Here is a 25,929-nt window from a genome sequence, read left to right as displayed (position 1 = left end):
TACTATTACACTGCAAAAAGTCAGTGTTCAAAAGTAATACAAAAATGAGGGGTATTTTATTTGAACTAAGCAAAATTATCTGCCAATAGAACAAGAACATTTGGCTTGTCAAGACTTTCCAAAACAAGTCAAATTAGCTAACTTCAATGAACCCAAAAATAGCTTAAAATAAGTATATTCTCACTAATAACAAGTGCACTTTTCTTGGTAGAAAAAAAAAGAGACCTTTTTGCTCAATATGTTGAAAAATATTCTTAAATGAAGTAAATGCTAGTGCCATTATCTTGACATAATGATATGCGCTCGGCATTACATTTCTTGAAACCAGCAAACTTATACTAAAAACTAGTTTATTGTTCTTAATGGAAAGGCAACAGCTTGTTACTCTCGGGGTCTCCTAGCCGCTCAGGCAAATCATATGGTCTAAAGATGCATTTTTCCATGGATAACATGACATCATCGCGCCAAGTGCGTGCTCTTTCAGTCATTAGTGCGCATATACAGGTATACAGCCAATAAAATAGAATGTACTACTAACAACTACAGTAGATTTATGAAGTAATGTACGGCAGAGTGAATTTCTACACTATTTCTTGCCAGCTGCTTCGCCGTCAAACACACCATCAGCATCTTCTCCATAATTTAATGGATAAATGTTCGCTGTTTAGTTATTATTTTAACACTGAACATTATGGTAAATGTGTTATACTTGTATAGAGCTTTTCTACCTTCAAGGTACTCAAAGCGCTTTGACACTATTTCCACATTCACCCATTCACACACACACATTCACACACTAATGGCGGGAGCTGCCATGCAAGGCCCTAACCACGACCCATCAGGAGCAAGGGTGAAGTGTCTCGCTCAAGGACACGACGGACGTGACGTGGTTGGTAAAAGGTGGGGATCGAACTAGGAACCACTCTAGTGATACTCACTTTATTTTTTTATTTTTATCTCATAACACTCTTAAGTTGAGGTACCACTGTATTTTATTGTTTGGGACACTCTTAAGTTGAGGTACCACTGTGTTTTATTGTTTGGGACACTCTTAAGTTGAGGTACCACTGTATTTTATTGTTTGGGACACTCTTAAGTTGAGGTACCACTGTATTTTATTGTTTGGGACACTCTTAAGTTGAGGTACCACTGTATTTTATTGTTTGTGACACTCTTAAGTTGAGGTACCACTGTATTTTATTGTTTGGGACACTCTTAAGTTGAGGTACCACTGTGTTTTATTGTTTGGGACACTCTTAAGTTGAGGTACCACTGTATTTTATTGTTTGGGACACTCTTAAGTTGAGGTACCACTGTATTTTATTGTTTGGGACACTCTTAAGTTGAGGTACCACTGTGTTTTATTGTTTGGGACACTCTTAAGTTGAGGTACCACTGTATTTTATTGTTTGGGACACTCTTAAGTTGAGGTACCACTGTGTTTTATTGTTTGGGACACTCTTAAGTTGAGGTACCACTTTATTTATTGTTTGGGACACTCTTAAGTTGAGGTACCACTGTATTTTATTGTTTGGGACACTCTTAAGTTGAGGTACCACTGTATTTTATTGTTTGGGACACTCTTAAGTTGAGGTACCACTGTGTTTTATTGTTTGGGACACTCTTAAGTTGAGGTACCACTGTGTTTTATTGTTTGGGACACTCTTAAGTTGAGGTACCACTGTATTTTATTGTTTGGGACACTCTTAAGTTGAGGTACCACTGTGTTTTATTGTTTGGGACACTCTTAAGTTGAGGTACCACTGTGTTTTATTGTTTGGGACACTCTTAAGTTGAGGTACCACTGTGTTTTATTGTTTGGGACACTCTTAAGTTGAAGGTACCACTGTGTTTTATTGTTTGGGACACTCTTAAGTTGAGGTACCACTGTATTTTATTGTTTGGGACACTCTTAAGTTGAGTACCACTGTGTTTTATTGTTTGGGACACTCTTAAGTTGAGGTACCACTGTGTTTTATTGTTTGGGACACTCTTAAGTTGAGGTACCACTGTGTTTTATTGTTTGGGACACTCTTAAGTTGAGGTACCACTGTGTTTTATTGTTTGGGACACTCTTAAGTTGAGGTACCACTGTGTTTTATTGTTTGGGACACTCTTAAGTTGAGGTACCACTGTATGTTATTGTTTGGGACACTCTTAAGTTGAGGTACCACTGTATTTTATTGTTTGGGACACTCTTAAGTTGAGGTACCACTGTATTTTATTGTTTGGGACACTCTTAAGTTGAGGTACCACTGTATTTTATTGTTTGGGACACTCTTAAGTTGAGGTACCACTGTGTTTTATTGTTTGGGACACTCTTAAGTTGAGGTACCACTGTGTTTTATTGTTTGGGACACTCTTAAGTTGAGGTACCACTGTGTTTTATTGTTTGGGACACTCTTAAGTTGAGGTACCACTGTATTTTATTGTTTGGGACACTCTTAAGTTGAGGTACCACTGTGTTTTATTGTTTGGGACACTCTTAAGTTGAGGTACCACTGTGTTTTATTGTTTGGGACACTCTTAAGTTGAGGTACCACTGTGTTTTATTGTTTGGGACACTCTTAAGTTGAGGTACCACTGTGTTTTATTGTTTGGGACACTATTAAGTTGAGGTACCACTGTATGTTATTGTTTGGGACACTCTTAAGTTGAGGTACCACTGTATTTTATTGTTTGGGACACTCTTAAGTTGAGGTACCACTGTGTTTTATTGTTTGGGACACTCTTAAGTTGAGGTACCACTGTGTTTTATTGTTTGGGACACTCTTAAGTTGAGGTACCACTGTGTTTTATTGTTTGGGACACTCTTAAGTTGAGGTACCACTGTGTTTTATTGTTTGGGACACTCTTAAGTTGAGGTACCACTGTATTTTATTGTTTGGGACACTCTTAAGTTGAGGTACCACTGTGTTTTATTGTTTGGGACACTCTTAAGTTGAGGTACCACTGTGTTTTATTGTTTGGGACACTCTTAAGTTGAGGTACCACTGTATTTTATTGTTTGGGACACTCTTAAGTTGAGGTACCACTGTGTTTTATTGTTTGGGACACTCTTAAGTTGAGGTACCACTGTATTTTATTGTTTGGGACACTCTTAAGTTGAGGTACCACTGTATTTTATTGTTTGGGACACTCAAGTTGAGGTACCACTGTGTTTTATTGTTTGGGACACTCTTAAGTTGAGGTACCACTGTATTTTATTGTTTGGGACACTCTTAAGTTGAGGTACCACTGTATTTTATTGTTTAGGACACTCTTAAGTTGAGGTACCACTGTGTTTTATTGTTTGGGACACTCTTAAGTTGAGGTACCACTGTATTTTATTGTTTGGGACACTCTTAAGTTGAGGTACCACTGTATTTTATTGTTTAGGACACTCTTAAGTTGAGGTACTACTGTATTTTATTGTTTGGGACACTCTTAAGTTGAGGTACTACTGTATTTTATTGTTTGGGAGAATGCAACCCCTTGTGAAATAAAAGATAGTTGCGCCTTCCGCCCGAATGCAGCTGAGATAGGCTCCAGCACCCCCCCGCCACCCCAATAGGGACAAGCGGTAGAAAATGGATGGATGGATAATTTGCATGAAGCTCTGCTCACGACATAACTTGCTCACATGTCCCACCTGCAGCAGCTGGAGAGCCTCGTGTGGGAGCGTTCGGGGAACTTGTTTGTGAGTTCCCATAGCGACGGTGGCTATTCCGTGTGGGCTGTTGCCAGCGGCAACGCCAACAACCAGCAGCCGGTGTCCTCTGCCATCCCATATGGTGAGAAATGCTCACACACGTTTGTCAGGGATGGTTTTACATGTGCAACATCTGCCTCTAAGATGAATACCTTCTATTGTCCGCATTTTATTTTGAGTCTAGAGATGTCCGATAATGGCTTTTTTTGCCGATATTCCGATATTGTCCAACTCTTAATTACCGATTCCGATACCGATATATACAGTCACATTATTATGCCTAATTTTGTTGTGATGCCCCGCTGGATGCATTAAACAATGTAACAAGGTTTTCCAAAATAAATCAACTCAAGTTATGGAAAAAAAATGCCAACATGGCACTGCCATATTTATTATTGAAGTCACAAAGTGCATTATTTTTTTTAACATGCCTCAAAAGAGCAGCTTGGAATTTGGGACATGCTCTCCCTGAGAGAGCGTGAGGAGGTTGGAAGGGTGGGGTTGAGGTGTGGTGCGGGGGGTGTATATTGTAGCGTCCCGGAAGAGTTAGTGCTGCAAGGGGTTCTGGGTATTTGTTCCGTTGTGTTTATGTTGTGTTACGGTGCGGATGTTCTCCCAAAATGTGTTTGTCATTCTTGTTTGGTGTGGGTTCACAGTGTGGCGCATATTTGTAACAGTGTTAAAGTTGTTTATATGTCTACCCTCAGTGTGACCTGTATGGCTGTTGACCAAGTATGCTTGCATTCACTTGTGTGTGTGTGAAAGCCACATATATTATGTGACTGGGCCGGCACGCTGTTTGTATGGAGGAAAAGCGGACGTGACGACAGGTCGTAGAGGACGCTAAAGGCAGTGCGAGAAATTTGGGAGAATGGTTGCCCCGGGAGATTGTCGGGAGGGGCATTGAAATTCGGGATTCTCCCGGGAAAATCGGGAGGGTTGGCAAGTGTGCCCTATGTCCGTGTTTTACCGGATATATACTGCTCTGTACAGCTGCGTTTTAAAAAGTCATTAATTTTACTTCTTGAAACCGATAACAATAATTTCTGATATTACATTTTAAAGCATTTATCGGCCAATAATATCGGCAGGCCGATATTATCGGACATCTGTAGTAATAATGGATATACTACCAAAAAAAAAAAAATTCTCCTCAAAATATTCAGATTTTATTTGCTTTATTTTTTTGTATTATGACTGATGACTAATAATTGACAATATTACTGTGATACGATGTATTTTTTGTCTTAGTGCCACAACTTTAAACATGCATTCTCATAATAAGACCAATATTATATTTATTACTTAGCAATCATAACATTACTTGTCATTTTGCAACATTAACCTTCTTAAATTGCAGCTTTTTTCCCATATTACAACTTCATTATGAACAAATACTGTTTTCTCTTAATATTATCATTTCATTCTATGGCTTTTTCCTTGTAATATTCTGAACTAGACAATAGTTTTGTAGTTCTCCAGCTTTATTTGTACATTTTTACTTGTACTACTTATATACTAAAACTATATAACTAACACATGTTATATATATCAGTGGTCCCCAACCACCGGGCCGCGGCTTGGTACCGGGCTGCACAAGAAATAAAAAAATTTAAAAAAAAATGTTTCATTTTTTTTTTAGTTTTTTTATAAAATCAACATAAAAAACACAATATATACATTATATATCAATACAGTCTGCAGGGATACAGTCCGTAAGCACACATGATTGTATTTCTTTATAATAAAAAATATATATAAATATATATATATTTTTTTAAATTTTAAATTCCCAATATCGGCAGTCCGATATTATCGGACATCTCTAATTGAGTCCTTCATTTTTCTCTATGAAATGTAGCAATATTTTATGTGTTTGCATTTTCAGGTCCTTTTCCCTGTAAAGCTATAAATAAAATCCTATGGCGGACATCAGAGACCGGGTGAGTGTTAAGCTCTATACTGCAAATGTTTTTTTTCGTATTCATTTTCATTTAGACCCCTTTCCCCTATTTATGCTGATTTTACATCTTGACATTTTTCCGGATTGTAATCAAGGCTTGAATGAAAAGTATTAATTTAGGAAGCTGTGCAATGATTGACAATACAGAAGAATAATGACAAACTGCATTGCATGTTCTGGGTATCCCAGATGGGGGGTCATGTGACGCACACCTCTGTGTTCCCCCTCCTGCAGATCCCCAATGTTGTTGTACAGCGGAGGGATGCCCCGGGCCAGCTATGGTGACCGCCACTGTCTGACCATCCAGCAGGATAAAGAGCACGTTACCCTGGACTTCACGTCCCGGGTCATTGACTTCTTTACAGTGCACAATGTTGAGCAAGAGAAAGGTGAGTTAATGATTACGTTGGCTTTTTCCACCTTTTTGATTCAACTTTGATTTTCCAAAAAGCAGTCGTAAATAGGGATGGGTATCGTTTACCTTTTAACCATTACTAGTACCAAATTGGTACTTTAAAAACAGTACCAGTGCCCAAACCGTTACTTAAAGAGGACCTGTGATGATTTTAATCTACATATAAAACCATTCCATGTTGTCCAGAAAATATGTGTTGGATATGCTTTGATGTCGAATTTGCGTAAATTCTGCTCCAATTTTATTTTTTACATGACTACTTAGTTTATATTTTTATTTCATTTTTTATTTCGAGATATTTTAATATTTTGGATCAGGGGTGTCCAAAGTTTTTGTAAAATATTATCATTAATAATTAGTGTCAAAATTGCGTCGTTGTCACATTGCATGACATCTTTTTGCTCTTTTTTCATACATTTGTACGGGTTTCTTCCCAGCAATATAGTGTGGGCCTCAGTGTTTCCCATAAGCTGCCAAGATACCTGTGGCGGTGGGGGCGTGGTCACCATGACATCATCGAGTAATTTGCATAATTTACTACAATGATAGGATTTTCTCTAAAAAGGCTCAAAAAATGTATACTTACTAATTAATAATAACAGTTTTGTTTTAAACGTCCATCCATCCATCCATTTTACAATATAATTACAACACTTTATGTACATATTTATATACAGATTTGAACAATAAGTTATTCACTGAAATATATTTATTAATTGTGGTTCTTACAAAAAATATATCTTATAAAATATAAAAGCTAAAATGTCTCTTAAAGCTCCACCCCTTTAATTAGTGCATACTAAATAATTTTACTTTAGCCTACTACTACAAGCATATTATTTACCAGCAACATAAAGTGAAACAGAGGCAGAGGTGTCCTGCCACAGTCAGTAACAAATAAACAGAAAACAGTAGTGGTGGTAGATAGACACAGAGCTTCATCAAACATCTGATCCACTGAACAAAGAGCTCCAAACATCTTGATCCTACACTTCTCTTTTGTAAAGTAAATCTGAACAGCCTATATGGGCATCTACATCAACTATATGATTTGCCTGAGAAGCTGGACAGGACATAAAAAAAAAAAAAAAAATTTAAATTAAAAAAAAAAAAATCTATTTGTGGCGGCCTTAATTCTTTCGTGGCGGGCCGCCACAAATAAATGAATGTGTGGGAAACACTGGTCATTATGTAGATTCACCTGGTCACAGCAGTAGGTACCACTGCACATTAACCGATCAATTCTCACACACATATATATATATATATATATATATATATATATATATATATATATATATATATATATATATATATTTATTTATTTATTTATTAGGGCTGCAACTAACGATTAATTTGATAATCGATTAATCTGTCGATTATTACTTTGATTAATCGATTAACAATCGGATAAAAGAGACAAACTACATTTCTATCCTTTTCAGTATTTTATTGGGGAAAAAACAGCATACTGGCACCATACTTATTTTGATTGTTTCTCAGCTGTTTGTACATGTTGCAGTTTATAAATAAAGGTTCATAAATAAATTTAAAAAATAAAATCATTATTTAAAAAAAAAAGTTTTTAAATGCCTCTGCGCATGCGCATAGCATAGATCCAACGAATCGATGATTAAATTAATCGCCAACTATTTTTATAATCGATTTTAATCGATTTAATCGATTAGTTGTTGCAGCCCTAATATATATATATATATATATATATATATATATATATATATATACACAGACGCGTATTCATACACACATTCATACATACACTATATTGCCAAAAGTATTTGGCCACCTGCCTTGACTCACATATGAACTTGAAGTGCCATCCCATTCCTAACCCATAGGGTTCAATATGACACCTTTTGCAGCTATTACAGCTTCAACTCTTCTGGGAAGGCTGTCCACAAGGTTGCCGAGTGTGTTTATAGGAATTTTTCCACCATTCTTCCAAAAGCGCATTGGTGAGGCCACACACTGATGTCGGTGGAGAAGGCCTGGCTCTCAGTCTCCCTTCTAATTCATCCCAAATGTGTTCTATCGGGTTCAGGTCAGGACTCTGCGCAGGCCAGTCAAGTTCATCCACACCAGACTCTGTCATCCATGTCTTTATGGACCTTGCTTTGTGCACTGGTGCACGGTCATGTTGGAAGAGGAAGGGGCCCGCTCCAAACTGTCCCCACAAGGTTGGGAGCATGGAATTGTCCAAAATGTTTTGGTATCCTGGAGCATTCAACGTTCCTTTTACTGGAACTAAGGGGCCAAGCCCAACTTTTGAAAAACAACCCCACACCATAATTCCTCCTCCACCAAATTTGACACTCGGCACAATGCAGTACGAAATGTAGCGTTCTCCTGGCAACCTCCAAACCCAGACTGGTCCATCAGATTGCCAGATGGAAAAGTGTGACTCATCAGTCCAGAGAAGGCGTCTCCACTGCTCTAGAGTCTAGTGGCCACGCTTTGCATTGGACTTGGTGATGTATGGCTTCGATGCAGCTGCACGGCCATGGAAACCCATTCCATGAAGCTCTCTGCGTACTGTACGTGGGCTAATTGGAAGGTCACATGAAGTTTGGAGCTCTGTAGCAACTGACTGTGCAGAAAGTCTTTGCACTATGCTGACCTCTCTGTCAGTTTACGTGGCCTACCACTTGGTGGCTGAGTTGCTGTTGTTCCCAAACTCTTCACTTTTCTTCTAATAAAGTTGACTTTGGAATATTTAGGAGCGAGGAAATTTCACGACTGGATTTGTTGCCCAGGTGGCATCCTATGACAGTTCCACGCTGGAAATCACTGAAAGCGGCCCATTCTTTCACAAATGTTTGTAGAAACAGTCTCCATGCCAAGTGATTAGGACACCTGATTCTCATCATTTGGATGGCTGGCCAAATACTTTTGGCAATATAGTGTACATACATAGGTACATACGCACACACACACGGTCACTGTACAAACATACACAAATACTGTACATACATACAATCACGTTTCATCAAACATATATTAACCTCTAAAGGCTTAGTGGCCACATGCGTGGACAGCACCTTTTAGCTCTTATTTCCAAAATTGTGTACACTACTGAATTGGGGTCTTATGGCCACTTATATGGACACTTATACTGCCATCTGGTGGTGTCAGAAGAGTATAACATACAATGGAGTTCGGAAAAAAAAAGTGTAAAAATAAAAGTTAGCATGTCACTACACATGAAGTACACATTTGTGTACTTATGGACTAAGTACATCATATCAAGATATGATTCTTAGTTTTTATTCTAATTAGGGTCCAATAAGCCCTAATAGCAAAGAGAAATAAAAAAGCATGTAAACCAGGGGTGTCCAAAGTGCGGCCCGGGGGCCATTTGCGGCCCTCAGCTAATTGTTTACCCGCCCGCCACACATTCTGGAAATAATATTGTAAAAATAAAAAAGAACATTAAAGAAAGTGTAATGAGGGGAAATCTAACGAGAAAAAGTTGCAATGTTGACACAAAAGCTGCCATGCAGGCTGTTTTTTTTTTTTTTGTCTTTCTTTATTTTTCTTTTTTTGCCATTGCTCAAAAAAAAAAGACAAAAAATCCATGTTATAATGAATTATTTTCAGGTCTCCAATTACTTTAAATATTTCACTTTAAAATGTTTTATGTGGTAAATATTGCATATATTGTGTAGTAGCCATATAAAATCATCAAAGTTTTCTTTGACAAAAGCGCATAAAACAAACAAAATAATAGTTCCAACATAAAATGGACAGATATATCTGAAGTTGATCTTGTAACTTAAGTGTTGAAAGTAAAAGAAAAACCTAATAAAAATGTATCACTTTATGAGTGGGGCACCTTTTGGATCCCAAATATATTTAGTGATTTTTTATTTATCTTTTCACTGTGATTACTCAAAAATATGAAATAATTCAAATCAATGGTGTCGTGCATTATTGATCTTTTAGGGCTCTAATTACTAAATACTGCATATTTCAGTTTTACTATAAAAAAACTAAGTTGTTTTTGACAGAAAAGCCATAAAACATTTTTTTTAATTTGTATTACTTTATATCAACTTGAAGTTGATATAGAGATTTACTGTAAGCGCTAAATAATTTAAAAAAAATAATAATCTGACTTATTTTTAACATTTTAATGACTGAGACCCTTTATGGTCCCCGGGACCCCTAAAGGTAAAATAAATCAAAAAATGCATATATTTTGTTATGGTTTGAAAATGAAAAATATCAAAATGGCCCCCACATGCTTTAATTTTTCCGTGTGCGGCCCTCAGTGGAAAAAGTTTGGACACCCCTGATGTAAACAAACAGCTCGGGCCTTAAGAGGTTAATGTTCTTCCACCAACCCTGTGGGAAAGTGGGTTGAAACACGGCACACTGTTGAAGCTTAACCTACTTTTACCATAACAATGTGTAAGGTTAATACAGCTCGCTCCTCCCCCCCTTTATGTGCTTCTTTTTTCATTCAAGTTTTCATTACATTTATTTATTGTTGCGTTTGAAGCGATTGTAATGTAGTTATTGTCATTGTTCATTATCAAAATTGCTATTTCTATTGGTATTTTTATTTCTCCATTTGAAGTGCAACAATGTTTATTGTCATTTCTGTGTGTTACTATCTACTCCATTTAACTGGTTCTTCTTTATAATTGTTGGTTTCATATTTATATATTTGTATCGCATTTGCTGATGTTGTTGGTTTTTTTGTTGTTGTTTCTCCGTCTTATCTTCTAATTTGTCTTTGTTCTATTGCCTCCTGTGCCAAACATCAAATATATCCATTCAATAAAGTCAAATACAAATAGGGCATAAACAGAAATATCCCACAATTCACTTTTGTAAAGCAGATATGGATCATCTACATCAACAATAGGATTTGGTTAAAAAATATATATTGAAGTTATTTAAATGAAATGGTAACTAAGTAATGCATTAAACCAGGGGTCACCAACGTGGTGCCCGCGGGCACCAGGTAGCCTGTAAGGACCAGACGAGTAGCCCGCTGGCCTGTTCTAAAAATAGCTCAAATAGCAGCACTTACCAGTGAGCTGCCTCTATTTTTTAAATTGTATTTATTTACTAGCAAGCTGGTCTCGCTTTGCCCGACATTTTAATTCTAAGAGAGACAAAACTCAAATAGAATTTAAAAATCCAAGAAAAAATTTTAAAGACTTGGTCTTCACTTGTTTAAATAATTTCCTTAATTTTTTACTTTGCTTCTTATAACTTTCAGAAAGACAATTTTAGAGAAAAAATACAACCTTAAAAATGATTTTAGGATTTTTAAACACATATACCTTTTTACCTTTTAAATTCCTTCCTCTTCTTTCCTGACAATTTAAATCAATGTTCAAGTAAATTTATTTTTTTTATTGTAAAGAATAATAAATACATTTTAATTTAATTCTTCATTTTAGCTTCTGTTTTTTCGACGAAGAATATTTGTGAAATATTTCTTCAAACTTATTATGATTAAAATTCAAAAAAATTATTCTGGCAAATCTAGAAAATCTGTAGAATTAAATTTAAATCTTATTTCAAAGTCTTTTGAATTTCTTTTAAAAATTTTGTTCTGGAAAATCTAGAAGAAATAATGATTTGTGTTTGGTCCAATTTGTTATATATTCTTACAAAGTGCAGATTGGATTTTAACCTATTTAAAACATGTCATCAAAATTCTAAAATTAATCTTAATCAGGAAAAATTACTAATGATGTTCCATAAATTATTTTTTTAATTTTTTCAAAAACATTCGAATTAGCTAGTTTTTCTCTTCTTTTTTTCGGTTGAATTTTGAATTTTAAAGAGTCGAAATTGAAGATAAACTATGTTTCAAAATGTAATTGTCTTTTTTTAGTGTTTTCTCCTCTTTTAAACTGTTCAATTAAGTGTAAATATCAATAATTATTAATAATAACATAGAGTTAAAGTTAAATTGAGCAAATTGGCTATTTCTGGCAATTTATTGAAGTGTGTATCAAACTGGTAGCCCTTCGCATTAATCACTACCCAAGAAGTAGCTCTTGGTTCAAAAAGGTTGGTGACCCCTGCATTAAATAATAGGGAATAAAATCAACCAAAAATGTCATCGCAGCAATATAGAACGTGCAAAAAAATGATAATTCCAAGTGTTCCTGAATGCAACCTTGTTTGCCGTAAGCCTCATTGGTGCATAATAAGAAAGTGCTGTGTTGTTGTGGCTACTGGCTAACTAACAGTCTTATGAGGTGTGGAGGGGGGGCGTGGTCTGCGGGCCTGCCGCGGAGCCATACTTGCCAACCCTCCCGATTTTCCCGGGAGACTCCCGAATTTCAGTGCCCCTCCCGAAAATCTCCCGGGGCAACCATTTTCCTGATTTCCACCCGGACAACATTATTGGGGGCGTGTCTTAAAGGCATTGCCTTTAGCGTCCTCTACAACCTGTCGTCACGTCCGCTTTTCCTCCACACAAACAGCGTCACATAATATATGCGGCTTTTACACACTTATAAGTGAATGTAATGCATACTTGATCAACAGCCATACAGGTCACACTGAGGGTGGCCGTATAAACAACTTTAACACTGTTACAAATATTACATTTTTTTTTTTCATTTATTTATTTATTTCAGGCGATGACATAAAAAAGTACAAAGTTGACAACACATAATAATATAAATTAATATAGTGCAAAAGGTAATGTATAGTATGTAATGCCTGATATGAATACGCGCCACCGTGAACCCACACCAAACAAGAATGACAAACACATTTCGAGAGAACATCCGCACCGTAACACAACATAAACACCACAGAACAAATACCCAGAACCCCTTGCAGCACTAACTCTTCTGGGACCCTAAAATATGCCCCCCCAGCCCCACCATCTCCCGAATTCGGAGCTCTCAAGGTTGGCAAGTATGCGCGGGTGTAAGGACCGGCCTCGAAGCCAGCGGCAGATGAGTAGATTGCCCAGCTGGGGCTTGTTATCTAATCACCTGTCGCCCTTATTAGCAGCAGCCGGAACGAGACACGTTATTGGAGTTGGAGTTAGAGAGACAGAAAGACACACGCTGGAGAGCACAATGGAGAGCAAGAGAGACTAAAACTGAAAAGTCGAGTGCGGTTGCCGCAGAGTGGACTCAATAAAAACATTATTGTAACAAGAATACCGGGGCTCTCGTGCCAGCGTGTGGTGGTCAGGGGAACCCACGGCAGAGGGTTTCTGTTTCGGCGTGTCAAAGAGTATCGGACTCTTGTGGGGACGCTACATTACGGACAAGATGTTACTTGCACAAACAATATCACTGCCAAACCCGAGTTCCAGCTGGCTGGGTTTGCATTCAATTAGCATCAAAATAAGGCATTCTGGAACCGCCTTTCGCTGCCCATCTCAAGTCACAAATGTTGCAAACCTTTTTAAACACTAAACATTAGCCATTTATATAATGAATTTCATTTTTCTCTCCGTAGAATGGGATGAGCCGTCTGCACTATTAGTCTTGCTAGAAGAGGAGCTGGTTGTAATCGACCTCCAAACCCCCGGATGGCCCTCTTTGCCTACTCCTTACCTCGCTCCGCTCCACTCTTCTGCCGTCACGTGTTCCTGCCACATCTCCAGTGTCCCTCCTAAACTGTGGGAGAGGCTGCTCAACGCTGGCAGAGCGCAGCAGGGCCGCCAACAATCATCTAAGGTGAGAGGTCTTCTACAACAAAATGTTGGGATGTGATAAAAGCTCTACATGTCGTATTACTTTTGACCTTCCTGGTGTGGGCCACTTGTCATTGGGTAGTGTTGCAGGACTACATTTGTTGGCAGGGCGGGTGAAGCAAAGTCTAGTAAATCTGTTTATTGGTAAATGTAGGAATTTGCTATTACCGTATTTTTCGGAGTATAAGTCGCACCGGCCGAAAATGCATAATAAAGAAGGAAAAAAACATATATAAGTCGCACTGGAGTATAAGTCGCATTTTTTGGGGGAAATTTATTTGATAAAAGCCAACACCAAGAATAGACATTTGAAAGGCAATTTAAAATGTCTAAAGCAGGGGTCACCAACGCGGTGCCCGCGGGCACCAGGTAGCCCGCAAGGACCAGATGAGTAGCCCGCTGGCCTGTTCTAAAAATAGCTCAAATAGCAGCACTTACCAGTGAGCTGCCTCTATTTTTTAAATTTTATTTATTTACTAGCAAGCTGGTCTCGCTGTGCTCGACATTTTTAATTCTAAGAGAGACAAAACTCAAATAGAATTTGAAAATCAATCTATCAATCAATCAATGTTTATTTATATAGCCCTAAATCACAAGTGTCTCAAAGGGCTGTAAATCCAAGAAAATATTTAAAGACTTGGTCTTCACTTGTTTAAATAAATTCATAAATTTTTTTACTTGGCTTCTTATAACTTTCAGAAAGACAATTTTAGAGAAAAAATACAACCTTAAAAATGATTTTAGGATTTTTAAACACATATACCTTTTTACCTTTTAAACCCCTTCCTCTTCTTTCCTGACAATTTAAATCAATGTTCAAGTAATTTTTTTTTTTTTTATTGTAAAGAATAATAAATACATTTTAATTTAATTCTTCGTTTTAGCTTCTGTTTTTTCGACGAAGAATATTTGTGAAATATTTCTTCAAACTTATTATGATTAAAATTCAAAAAAATTATTCTGGCAAATCTAGAAAATCTGTAGAATCAAATTTAAATCTTATTTCAAAGTCTTTTGAATTTCTTTTAAAATTTTTGTTCTGTAAAATCTAGAAGAAATAATGATTTGTCTTTGTTAGAAATATAGCTTGGTCCAATTTGTTATATATTCTAACAAAGTGTAGATTGGATTTTAACCTATTTAAAACATGTCATCAAAATTCTAAAATTAATCTTAATCAGGAAAAATTACTAATGATGTTCCATAAATTATTTTTTTAATTTTTTCAAAAAGATTCGAATTAGCTAGTTTTTCTCTTCTTTTTTTCGGTTGAATTTTGAATTTTAAAGAGTCGAAATTGAAGATAAACTATGTTTCAAAATTTAATTTTCATTTTTTTTCGTGTTTTCTCCTCCTTTAAACTGTTCAATTAAGTGTAAATATCATGAATTATTAATAATAACATAGAGTTAAAGGTAAATTGAGCAAATTGGCTATTTCTGGCAATTTATTTAAGTGTGTATCAAACTGGTAGCCCTTCGCATTAATCACTACCCAAGAAGTAGCTCTTGGTTTCGAAAAGGTTGGTGACCCCTGGTCTAAAGAATAGTGAACAACAGGCTGAATAAGTGTACGTTATATGAGGCATAAATAACCAACTGAGAACCTGCCTGGTATGTTAACGTAACATATTATGGTAAGAGTCATTCAAATAACTATAACATATAGAACATGCTATACGTTTACCAAACAATCTGTCACTCCTAATTAGGGCTGCAACTAACAACTAATTTGATAATCGATTAATCTGTTGATTATTACTTCAATTAATCGATTAATAATCGGATAAAAGAGACAAACTACATTTCTATCCTTTCCAGTATTTTATTGCAAAAAAACAGCATACTGGCACCATACTTATTTTAATTATTGTTTCTCAGCTGTGTGTAAATGTTGCAGTTTATAAATAAAGGTTTATTAAAAAAATAAATACATTATAATTTAAAAAAATAAAAAAGTAGCCTCTGCGCATGCGCATAGCATAGATCCAACGAATCAATGACTAAATTAATCACCAACTATTTTTATAATTGATTTAATTGATTAGTTGTTGCAGCCCTACTCCTAATCGTTAAATCCCATGAAATCTTAAACGTCTAGTCTCTTACGTGAATGAGCTAAATAATATTATTTGATATTTTACGCTAATGTGTTAATAATTTCACACATAAGTCGCTCCTGAGTATAAGTCGCACCCCCGGCCAAACTATGAAAAAAACTGCGACTTATAGTCCGAAAAATACGGTATTTGGGTTAAAAATATTTTAAGGCAAACCAGTAATTATAATCTGCAAATAAACTGCCGTTGTTGAGTGTCTGTGCGGTCTAGAGCTCGGCAAAGTAACCATGTCCATATCAGTAGGTAGCTAATTGCTTTGTAAACGTCGTATGTAATGCTTGGACCAAAAATAAACAAAAGACGAGTGCCCCTAAAAAAGGCATTGAAGCTTAGGGATGGCTATGGAAAACGAGACTAAAAGTGATCTGGCTACAAAGTCAACAAAAACAGAATGCTGGACGACAGCAAAGACTTACAGCGTGCGGAGCAGACGGCGTCCACAAAGTACATCCGTACATGACATGGCAATCAACAATTTCCACACAAAGAAGGATAGCGTCCGCACAACTGAAATAGTCTTGATTGCTAAAAACAAAGCAGGTGCGGGGAAAGGAAGACATGAAACTGCTACAGGAAAATACCAACAAAACAGGAAAAGCCACCAAAATAGGAGTGCGAGACACTACGCACAGGAAAACACCAAAAAACTCCAAATAAGTTATGGCGTGATGTGACAGGTCGTGACACCTACTTTGAGACAAGAGCTATAGTGATGCATGCTTGGTTATGCTTTAAAGTCATATCCAACAATTGCAACAATTAGTTTTTACTGTCAATATCAACTACCGAGTTTACATTTTTAATGTTTTCTGCTGGTGGTGTGCCTATGCATTTTTTCAATGAACAAAAATGCGCCTTCGCTCCAAAAAGGTTGAAAAACACTGACCTAACCTCACTGACCTTTGTTATTCACATGTGAATAATGCTGTATAATAGACTGCATTTGAGTAATGCTGTATAATAGACTGTATTTATATTATTCACATGTGAATAATGCTGTATAATAGACTATATTTATATTATTAACATGTGAATAATGCTGTATAATAGACTATATTTATATTATTAACATGTGAATAATGCTGTCTAATAGACTGTATTTATGTTATTCACATGTGAATAATACTGTATAATAGACTGTATTTATATTATTCACATGTGAATAATGATGTATAATAGACTATATTTACATTATTCACATGTGAATAATGCTGTATAATAGACTGTATTTATATTATTCACATGTGAATAATGCTGTATAATAGACTGTATTTATATTATTCACATGTGAATAATGCTGTCTATTAGACTGTATTTATGTTATTCACATGTGAATAATGCTGTATAATAGACTGTATTTATATTATTCACATGTGAATAATGATGTATAATAGACTATATTTACATTATTCACATGTGAATAATGCTGTATAATAGACTGTATTTATATTATTCACATGTGAATAATGCTGTATAATAGACTGTATTTATATTATTCACATGTGAATAATGCTGTCTATTAGACTGTATGTATGTTATTCACATGTGAATAATGCTGTATAATAGACTGTATTTATATTATTCACATGTGAATAATGATGTATAATGGACTATATTTACATTATTCACATGTGAATAATGCTGTATAATAGACTGTATTTATATTATTCACATGTGAATAATGCTGTTTAATAGACTGTATTTACATTATTCACATGTAAATAATGCTGTGTAACAGACTGTATTTATGTTATTCACATGTGAATAATGCTGTATAATAGACTGTATTCATATTATTCACATGTGAATAATGTTGTATAATAGACTGTATTTATATTATTCACATGTGAATAATGCTGTATAATAGACTGTATTTACATTATTCACATGTGAATAATACTGTATAATAGACTGTATTTATATTATTCACATGTGAATAATGCTGTATAATAGACTGTATTTATATTATTCACATGTGAATAATGATGTATAATGGACTATATTTACATTATTCACATGTGAATAATGCTGTATAATAGACTGTATTTATATTATTCACATGTGAATAATGCTGTTTAATAGACTGTATTTACATTATTCACATGTAAATAATGCTGTGTAACAGACTGTATTTGTTATTCACATGTGAATAATGCTGTATAATAGACTGTATTCATATTATTCACATGTGAATAATGTTGTATAATAGACTGTATTTATATTATTCACATGTGAATAATGCTGTATAATAGACTGTATTTACATTATTCACATGTGAATAATACTGTATAATAGACTGTATTTATATTATTCACATGTGAATAATGCTGTATAATAGACTGTATTTATATTATTCACATGTGAATAATGCTGTATAATAGACTGTATTTATATTATTCACATGTGAATAATGTTGTATAATAGACTGTATTTATATTATTCACATGTGAATAATGCTGTATAATAGACTGTATTTATGTTATTCACATGTGAATAATGCTGTATAATAGACAATATTCATATTATTGACATGTGATTAATGCTGTATAATAGACTGTATTTATATTATTCACATGTGAATAATGCTGTCTAATAGACTGTATTTATATTATTCACATGTAAAAAAAATACCTAAGTGTTTATTGTCTATTGTGAGCGAACTGTGGTGCTGAATTCCCCCCAGGGATCAATAAAGTACTTTCTATTCTATTCTAAGCTCCCTAGATGCACATAAGCATCTTAACCTGGGAACCTTTAATACACAGTGGCCATTTAGTTGTGAAAGTCACCTTGAACACAATGTTAGATGTTCTTGTCAGGTAGCTTCATGAAGCCGAGCTGGGCTTTAAATACCTATTTGTACTTCTCAAAGCACCAGTAATTACAGGTGGGAATCTTTGGGCATCTCTCAATTCGATTTGCAGCTACGATTCCATTAAAAATCGATAATTGATGCATCTTTAATTTATGTACATTGATGCAGTTTTACATTTTTTTATCACTTAAAAAACACTATTCATTTGGAATAAGAAACAGTTAAAATAATTCCCACATTTATTAAATTAATGAAAATGTGTGCCCGATAATAAAGGAGCTGATGAGGTGTCTCGCTGCAGTCACACACATTTTACAACATTACTTTATTTACATAAATACATCGATTGACGTTTACTAATCGATTCTACAATCTTCAATGGATCTAAAAATGTATTATTTCCCTCACCTCTACCAGTAATATATTAATACTAGGGATGTCCGATAATGGCTTTTTGCCGATATCCGATATGCCAATATTGTCCAACTCTTTAATTACAGATACCGATATCAACCGATACCGATATCAACCGATATATACAGTCGTGGAATTAACACATTATTATGCCTAATTTGGACAACCAGGTATGGTGAAGATAAGGTACTTTTTAAAAAAATGAATCAAATAAAATAAGATAAATAAATTAAAAACATTTTCTTGAATAAAAAAGAAAGTACAACAATATAAAAACAGTTACATAGAAACTAGTAATTAATGAAAATGTGTAAAATTAACTGTTAAAGGTTAGTACTATTAGTGGAGCAGCAGCACGCACAATCATGTGTGCTTACGGACTGTATCCCTTGCAGACTGTATTGATATATATTGATATATAATGTAGGAAGCAGAATATTAATAACAGAAAGAAACAACCCTTTTGTGTGAATGAGTGTAAATGGGGGAGGGAGGTTTTTTTGGGTTGGTGCACTAATTGTAAGTGTATCTTGTGTTTTTTATGTGGATTTAATTAAAAAAAAAACAAAAAAAAAACGATACTGATAATAAAAAAACGATACCGATAATTTCCGATATTACATTTTAACGCATTTATCGGCCGATAATATCGGCAGACCGATATTATCGGACATCTCTAATTAATACTAATTATTAGTGTGACTCAACAGGTAATCTAATCTAGATTGGTAAAGCCTGCGTTGACATGTTGCCAACTGTACAGGAAGAAGAGGAAACAGACATTGGCAGTTAAAAGCTTTGCAGCTTTGATTACTAACACCCCTTGGTGCACACTCACACACACATATATCTCACACTCTCATCAGTCAAAGTCAACTTTCTGTGCAAAGCCGAATCAGAGACACGCTAGGAGAGCAAACGCAACAAAGGCTGTATCAGCTTTATGCACACACCGGTCCATATGGCCAAGTCCGAGTCAGGACCTCTGCACCCTCAGCTGCATGGGATCAAAGTGATGTTTCTTCTGATGCTTTCTCACCTTTTTTTTCTCTTTTGTCTATGAAGAAATGGCCCATTTGTGGTGGGAAAAACTTGGCTCCTCCGCCCACACAGCAAGAACTGCTATTGACAGGGTACCTACACACACACACACACACACACACTCTTTTATTTGTTACCTTCTTGAGACCTCCGAATAATACCTATCTCTTTAGGACCACCCTTTCAGGATATATAAAGATGTGTATTTACAACATTAATAATATATACATACTATGCAAATATAAAAAAAGCTTGTTGTGAAAAAAAGAGTTGGAATTTCACAAGAAAAGGTCACAATTGTGGGGCAGTATAGCTCGGTTGGTAGAGTGGCCGTGCCAGCAACTTGAGGGTTGCAGGTTCGATCCCCGCTTCCGCCATCCTAGTCACTGCTGTTGTGTCCTTGGGCAAGACACTTTACCCACCTGCTCCCAGTGCCACCCACTCTGGTTTAAATGTAACTTAGATATTGGGTTTCACTATGTAAAGCGCTTTGAGTCACTAGAGAAAAGCGCTATATAAATATAATTCACTTCACTTCACTTCACAATTTCACAAGAAAAACTTAGAATTATGGCAGTATTATAATAAAAGTCGTCATTTTACTCAACGCAAGTCAAAACATTTGTGCGATATTATGATAAAAGTTGGAATTTTACTCAATAACAGTCGCAGTTTTCCAAGAAAAGCTTAACATTTTGGCAATTTTATGAAAAGAGTTGTATTTTTACTCGACAAAAGTCAATTTTTATAAGAAAACTTTAACATGTTGGCAATATTATAATAATAATCTGAATTTTACTCGGCAAAATTATGACAAAAGTTATAATTTCACTCCAAAAATGTCACTGTTTTACAAGAACAGCAAAAAAATTGGCAATATTGTGATAAAAGTCAGAATTTTATATGACAAATGTCACCATTTTGCATTAAAAAGTAATACTTTTACATAAAAAAGTAATAATTTTACGAGAAAATATTGCAATATTACAGAAACAGAAAGAATATGAGAAATTGTTCCCAATTTTATAAGAAAGAAGTCGACACATCGTGAGAAAGACTACTTTTAGTTCATTTTTTTATTTTTTGTTTGTAATTGTATTTTTAATCTTCATTGTTCAAGGTATTATAGTATGTCTCTATCTATATATTTATTCCATTTTTTAAATTAATTTTGGCCAAAGGAGGCGCATTTCAATTTCTTACACACACTTGTTATTACATATGTTGGCCAGAGGGGGAGCACTTCAGATTCTTTACATACACTTGTTATTTCATATGTTGGCCAGAGGGGGAGCACTTTTAAAAGCGACACACAGTCAATGTGAAAAATCCCTCCTTTTTGGGACCACCCTCATTTTGATAGATGTCACCAGCAGGGGGTGCAAATGAGACATTGTCTATTAGATGCAATGTTATTGATTTATGTCATCACTTGTTCACACCTCCTCATATGGAAGATACTTTTCCTTCTTCATGTCTCAAGAAGGCTAGAAATACAAGAACACACACACACACATTCTGGTATTTGTTACCTTCTTGAGACCTCCGAATAATGCGTACCTCTTTAGGACCAGCCTTTCTAGATATATAAATAAGTGTATTTACAACATTAATAATATATACATACTATGCAAATATAAAAAAAGCTTGTTGTGAAAAAAGAGTTGGAATTTCACAAGAAAAAGGTCACAATTTCACAAGAAAAACTTAGAATTATGGCAGTATTATAATAAAAGTCGTCATTTTACTCAACGCAAGTCAAAACATTTGTGCGATATTATGATAAAAGTTGGAATTTTACTCAGTAACAGTCGCCGTTTTCCAAGAAAAGCTTAACATTTTGGCAATTTTATGAAAAGAGTTGTAATTTTACTCGACAAAAGTCAATTTTTATAAGAAAACTTTAAAATGTTGGCAATATTATAATAATAATCTGAATTTTACTCGGCAAAATTATGACAAAAGTCATAATTTTACTCCAAAAATGTCACTATTTTACAAGAACAGCAAAAAAATTGGCAATATTGTGATAAAAGTCAGAATTTTAAATGACAAATGTCAACATTTTGCATTAAAAAGTAATACTTTTACATAAAAAAAGTAATAATTTTACGAGAAAATATTGCAATATTACAGAAACAGAAAGAATATGAGAAATTGTTCCCAATTTTATAAGAAAGAAGTTGACACATCGTGAGAAAAAGACTACTTTTAGTTCATTTTTTTATTTTTTTGATGTAATTGTATTTTTAATCTTCATTGTTCAAGGTATTATAGTATGTCTCTATCTATATATTTATTCCATTTTTTAAATTAATTTTGGCCAAAGGAGGCGCATTTCAATTTCTTACACACACTTATTACATATGTTGGCCAGAGGGGGGAGAACTTCAGATTCTTTACACACACTTGTTATTTCATATGTTGGCCAGAGGGGGAGCACTTTTAAAAGCGACACACAGTCAATTTGAAAAAAATCCCTCCTTTTTGGGACCACCCTCATTTTGACCACTAGGGGTGCAAATGAGACATTGTCTATTAGATGCAATGTTATTGGGACCATGATTTATATCACTTGTTCACACCTCCTCATATGGAAGATACTTTTCCTTCTTCATGTCTCAAGAAGGCTAGAAATACAAGAACACACACACACACACATTCATATGTTCTTAAATCTTTTGTGACACTCAGTTGGTTTAAAATGTTACATTTGAGTCTCAATGCTATTCAGATGTTATTAATGGGGACTGTTTATTAAATGTTTTCAGGATTACCATGGCAACGGTGTAATAATAGTGAGACATGATTGGCGAGTTCCAAGGAAGTGAGACATTTGGGCTCATTAGAATTTTAGAAGAGGCCACAATTCAAAGAAGAGACACACCAATAGTTTAATGATGTTTGTCATGAATGTTCTGCAATGAATTGTCTTTAAAGAAACATTTCCGTCTACTCTTTGACACATAATGTGTGTTTGCAGACATGAAGATGGCACCGTGCGCTTCTGGGACGCGTCCGGGGTCGCCCTCACGCCGGTCTACAAAATAGGAACGGCCAACGTCTTCCACACCGACTGCGACCCCAGCGACGACCCTAGCAACGACTCCGACATGCAGCAGGAAGAAGAATGGCCTCCCTTCAAGAAGGTGAGGATGGAGCACACAATGATTGAGAGTAGACATGTCCGATAAATGCTTTAAAATGTAATATCGGAAATTATCGGTACCATGTTTTTTATTATCGGTATTGTATTTATTTATTTTTATTTTTATTTTATTTTTTTAGTTAAATCAACATAAAAAACACAAGATACACTTACAATTAGTGCACCAACCCAAAAAACCTCCCTCCTCCATTTACACTCATTCACACAAAAGGGTTGTTTCTTTCTTTTATTAATATTCTGCTTCCTACATTATATATCAATATATATCAATACAGTCTGCAAGGGATACAGTCCGTAAGCACACATGATTGTGCGTGCTGCTGGTCCACTAATAGTACTAACCGTTAACAGTTAATTTTACTCATTTTCATTAATTACTAGTTTCTATGTAACTGTTTTTATATTGTTGTACTTTCTTTTTTATTCAAGAAAATGTTTTTTATTTATTTATCTTATTTTACTAATTTTAAAAAAAAAGTACCTTATCTTCACCATACCTGGTTGTCCAAATTAGGCATAATAATGTGTTAATTCCACGACTGTAGATATCGGTTGATATCGGTATCGGTAATTAAAGAGTTGGACAATATCGGAATATCGGATATCGGCAAAAAGCCATTATCGGACATCCCTAATATTTATTAGATTTTTTAAATTAATTTTGGCCAAATGGGGCGCATTTCAATGTCTTACACACACATTTTGGCAGTATTATAATAAACGTCATCATTTTACTCAACGCAAGTAAAAAATTTACAAGAAAAACTGAATATTTGTGCAGTATTATGATAAAAGTTGGAATTGTACTCAATAACAGTCGCAATTTTACAAGAACAGCTTAAAATTTTGGCAATGTTATGAAAAGAGTTGTCATTTTTAATAATTTTACTTGACAAGTCACAATTTTATAAGAAAACTAACATTTTGGCAACTTTATTAAAAGAGTCGTAATTTTATTTGACAAAATTTACAATTTTATAAGAAAACGTTTAATTTTTAGCAATATAATAATAATGATCGGAATTTTACTTGGCAAAATGATGACAAAAGTCATAATTTTACTCCAAAAATGTCACTTTTTTATAAGAACAGCAAAAAAATTGGCAATATTGTGATAAAAGTCAGAAGTTTACATGACAAATGTCACCATTTTGTATTAAAAAGTAATACTTTTACATAAAAAAGTAACAATTTTATGAGAAAATATTGCAATATTAGAGAAACAGAAAGAATATGAGAAATTGTTAGCAATTTTAAAAGAAAAAAGTCGACACATTGTAACAGGGGTGGGCAATTAATTTTTACCGGGGGCCGCATGAGCAACCCGAGCACTGCTGGAGGGCCACATCGACAATATTTCAATTAAATTTTGTTCAATATTATTTTTGATATATACCGTAAGATAAATAATAATACAAATAATAATAAATAATAATACTTTCATTTAACCTAACTTAACTTTATACCAAAAGCACTGCTTTGGAAATCATTTGTACCCCTTTCAGAGATCACATTTAGTTCCCCTTAAACATCCTCATGTTGCACAATGAAATGTAAGCATAGGATGAAGTGTGCATTCCTGTAACTTTCTCTAGTAACAGCATTCCATGATTAATATAAATAAATTAACATTAATAATAAATTACAGTAGAATAAGCACACGTATGACTGAGGAGTCATAGTGTAACTTTGTGTGGTGTTTGAGTTGTCCGACTTTTTGTGTGGCCATAAACGCACCAGTGGTTTAGTGGTATGCGTGTTGGTGACAGATGACAAGTTGGTTTTGGCCTGGTTTGTACGGCAGAAAATGACTAGTTTTTCAAGATAGGAGTGTTTTACTCATGTTTTTGGTGTGGTTATGGCCGAATATAAACAGTTTTGCTCAATAAAGTGATCGATATAATTCCTGTCCTCGAAGCATCTTGATAGACGTTACAATAATTGAACGGTGTTCAATTGAACGGTGTTGACGAACACGGTTAGGGCCGCTTGTTGTCACTGTCACTCAAAGTTGCATTGCAAAATTACACAGAATAAATGTGTTTATTTTGTTTAGAATTCAGATGGGATTTGATTTGGTGCGCGGCATATATTTGCTGTGCGCAGAGGACGCTTGAGCAGTGTGCAATTGCGCAGGCGCGCACCTTAGAGGGAACGTTGCTTGGCAGTCCATGTCTTGTTGAAAACACGCCATTCCTCATCAACTTTTCTCTTTTTAGCGTCTCGGGTGTAAACCGTGCATCACTTGTCGCTGCATGTGCACCTTCACTCACAGGTTACACACGGACATACGCCCATAAATAACACTTTTCAAAATAAAAGCAGCACAGTTGTATTGCGCGCACGACATAGATGTTTTTTCAACTTTATTTTGTAATTTGTGATTGCAGCTGTTCACATTCACTCACAATCACGCACGCATGGAAGTAATACAAATAACGCTTTTCAAAACAAAAGCAGCACCGTTGTATTGCACACTCGACATAGATACTTTTTTAAATGTATTTTGTAATTTATGATTGGCCTCACGCGGGCCGGACAGGGACGCACAAAGGGCCGGATGTGGCCCGCGGGCCGCAGAATGCCCAGGTCTG

At 35.1% G+C, this 25,929-nt stretch overlaps 1 protein-coding gene across 3 annotated transcripts in view; it reads left to right on the top strand.

The window, feature by feature from the left end:
- Positions 1-25,929, top strand: part of llgl1 (LLGL scribble cell polarity complex component 1) — a 106,644-nt gene that overhangs the window by 53,416 nt on the left and 27,299 nt on the right. For all 3 annotated transcript variants that reach the window (XM_062049886.1, XM_062049887.1, XM_062049885.1), the window contains 6 exons: positions 3,638-3,773; positions 5,580-5,634; positions 5,889-6,043; positions 13,540-13,760; positions 20,191-20,258; positions 23,150-23,315. In XM_062049886.1, coding sequence (XP_061905870.1) covers positions 3,638-3,773; positions 5,580-5,634; positions 5,889-6,043; positions 13,540-13,760; positions 20,191-20,258; positions 23,150-23,315 — 801 coding nt within the window. The remainder of the gene's footprint in view (positions 1-3,637; positions 3,774-5,579; positions 5,635-5,888; positions 6,044-13,539; positions 13,761-20,190; positions 20,259-23,149; positions 23,316-25,929) is intronic.

The sequence above is a fragment of the Entelurus aequoreus genome, linkage group LG06 (assembly GCF_033978785.1).
Source record: "Entelurus aequoreus isolate RoL-2023_Sb linkage group LG06, RoL_Eaeq_v1.1, whole genome shotgun sequence".
NCBI lineage: Eukaryota > Metazoa > Chordata > Actinopteri > Syngnathiformes > Syngnathidae > Entelurus > Entelurus aequoreus.
This window is presented reverse-complemented; position numbering and strand designations above follow the sequence as displayed.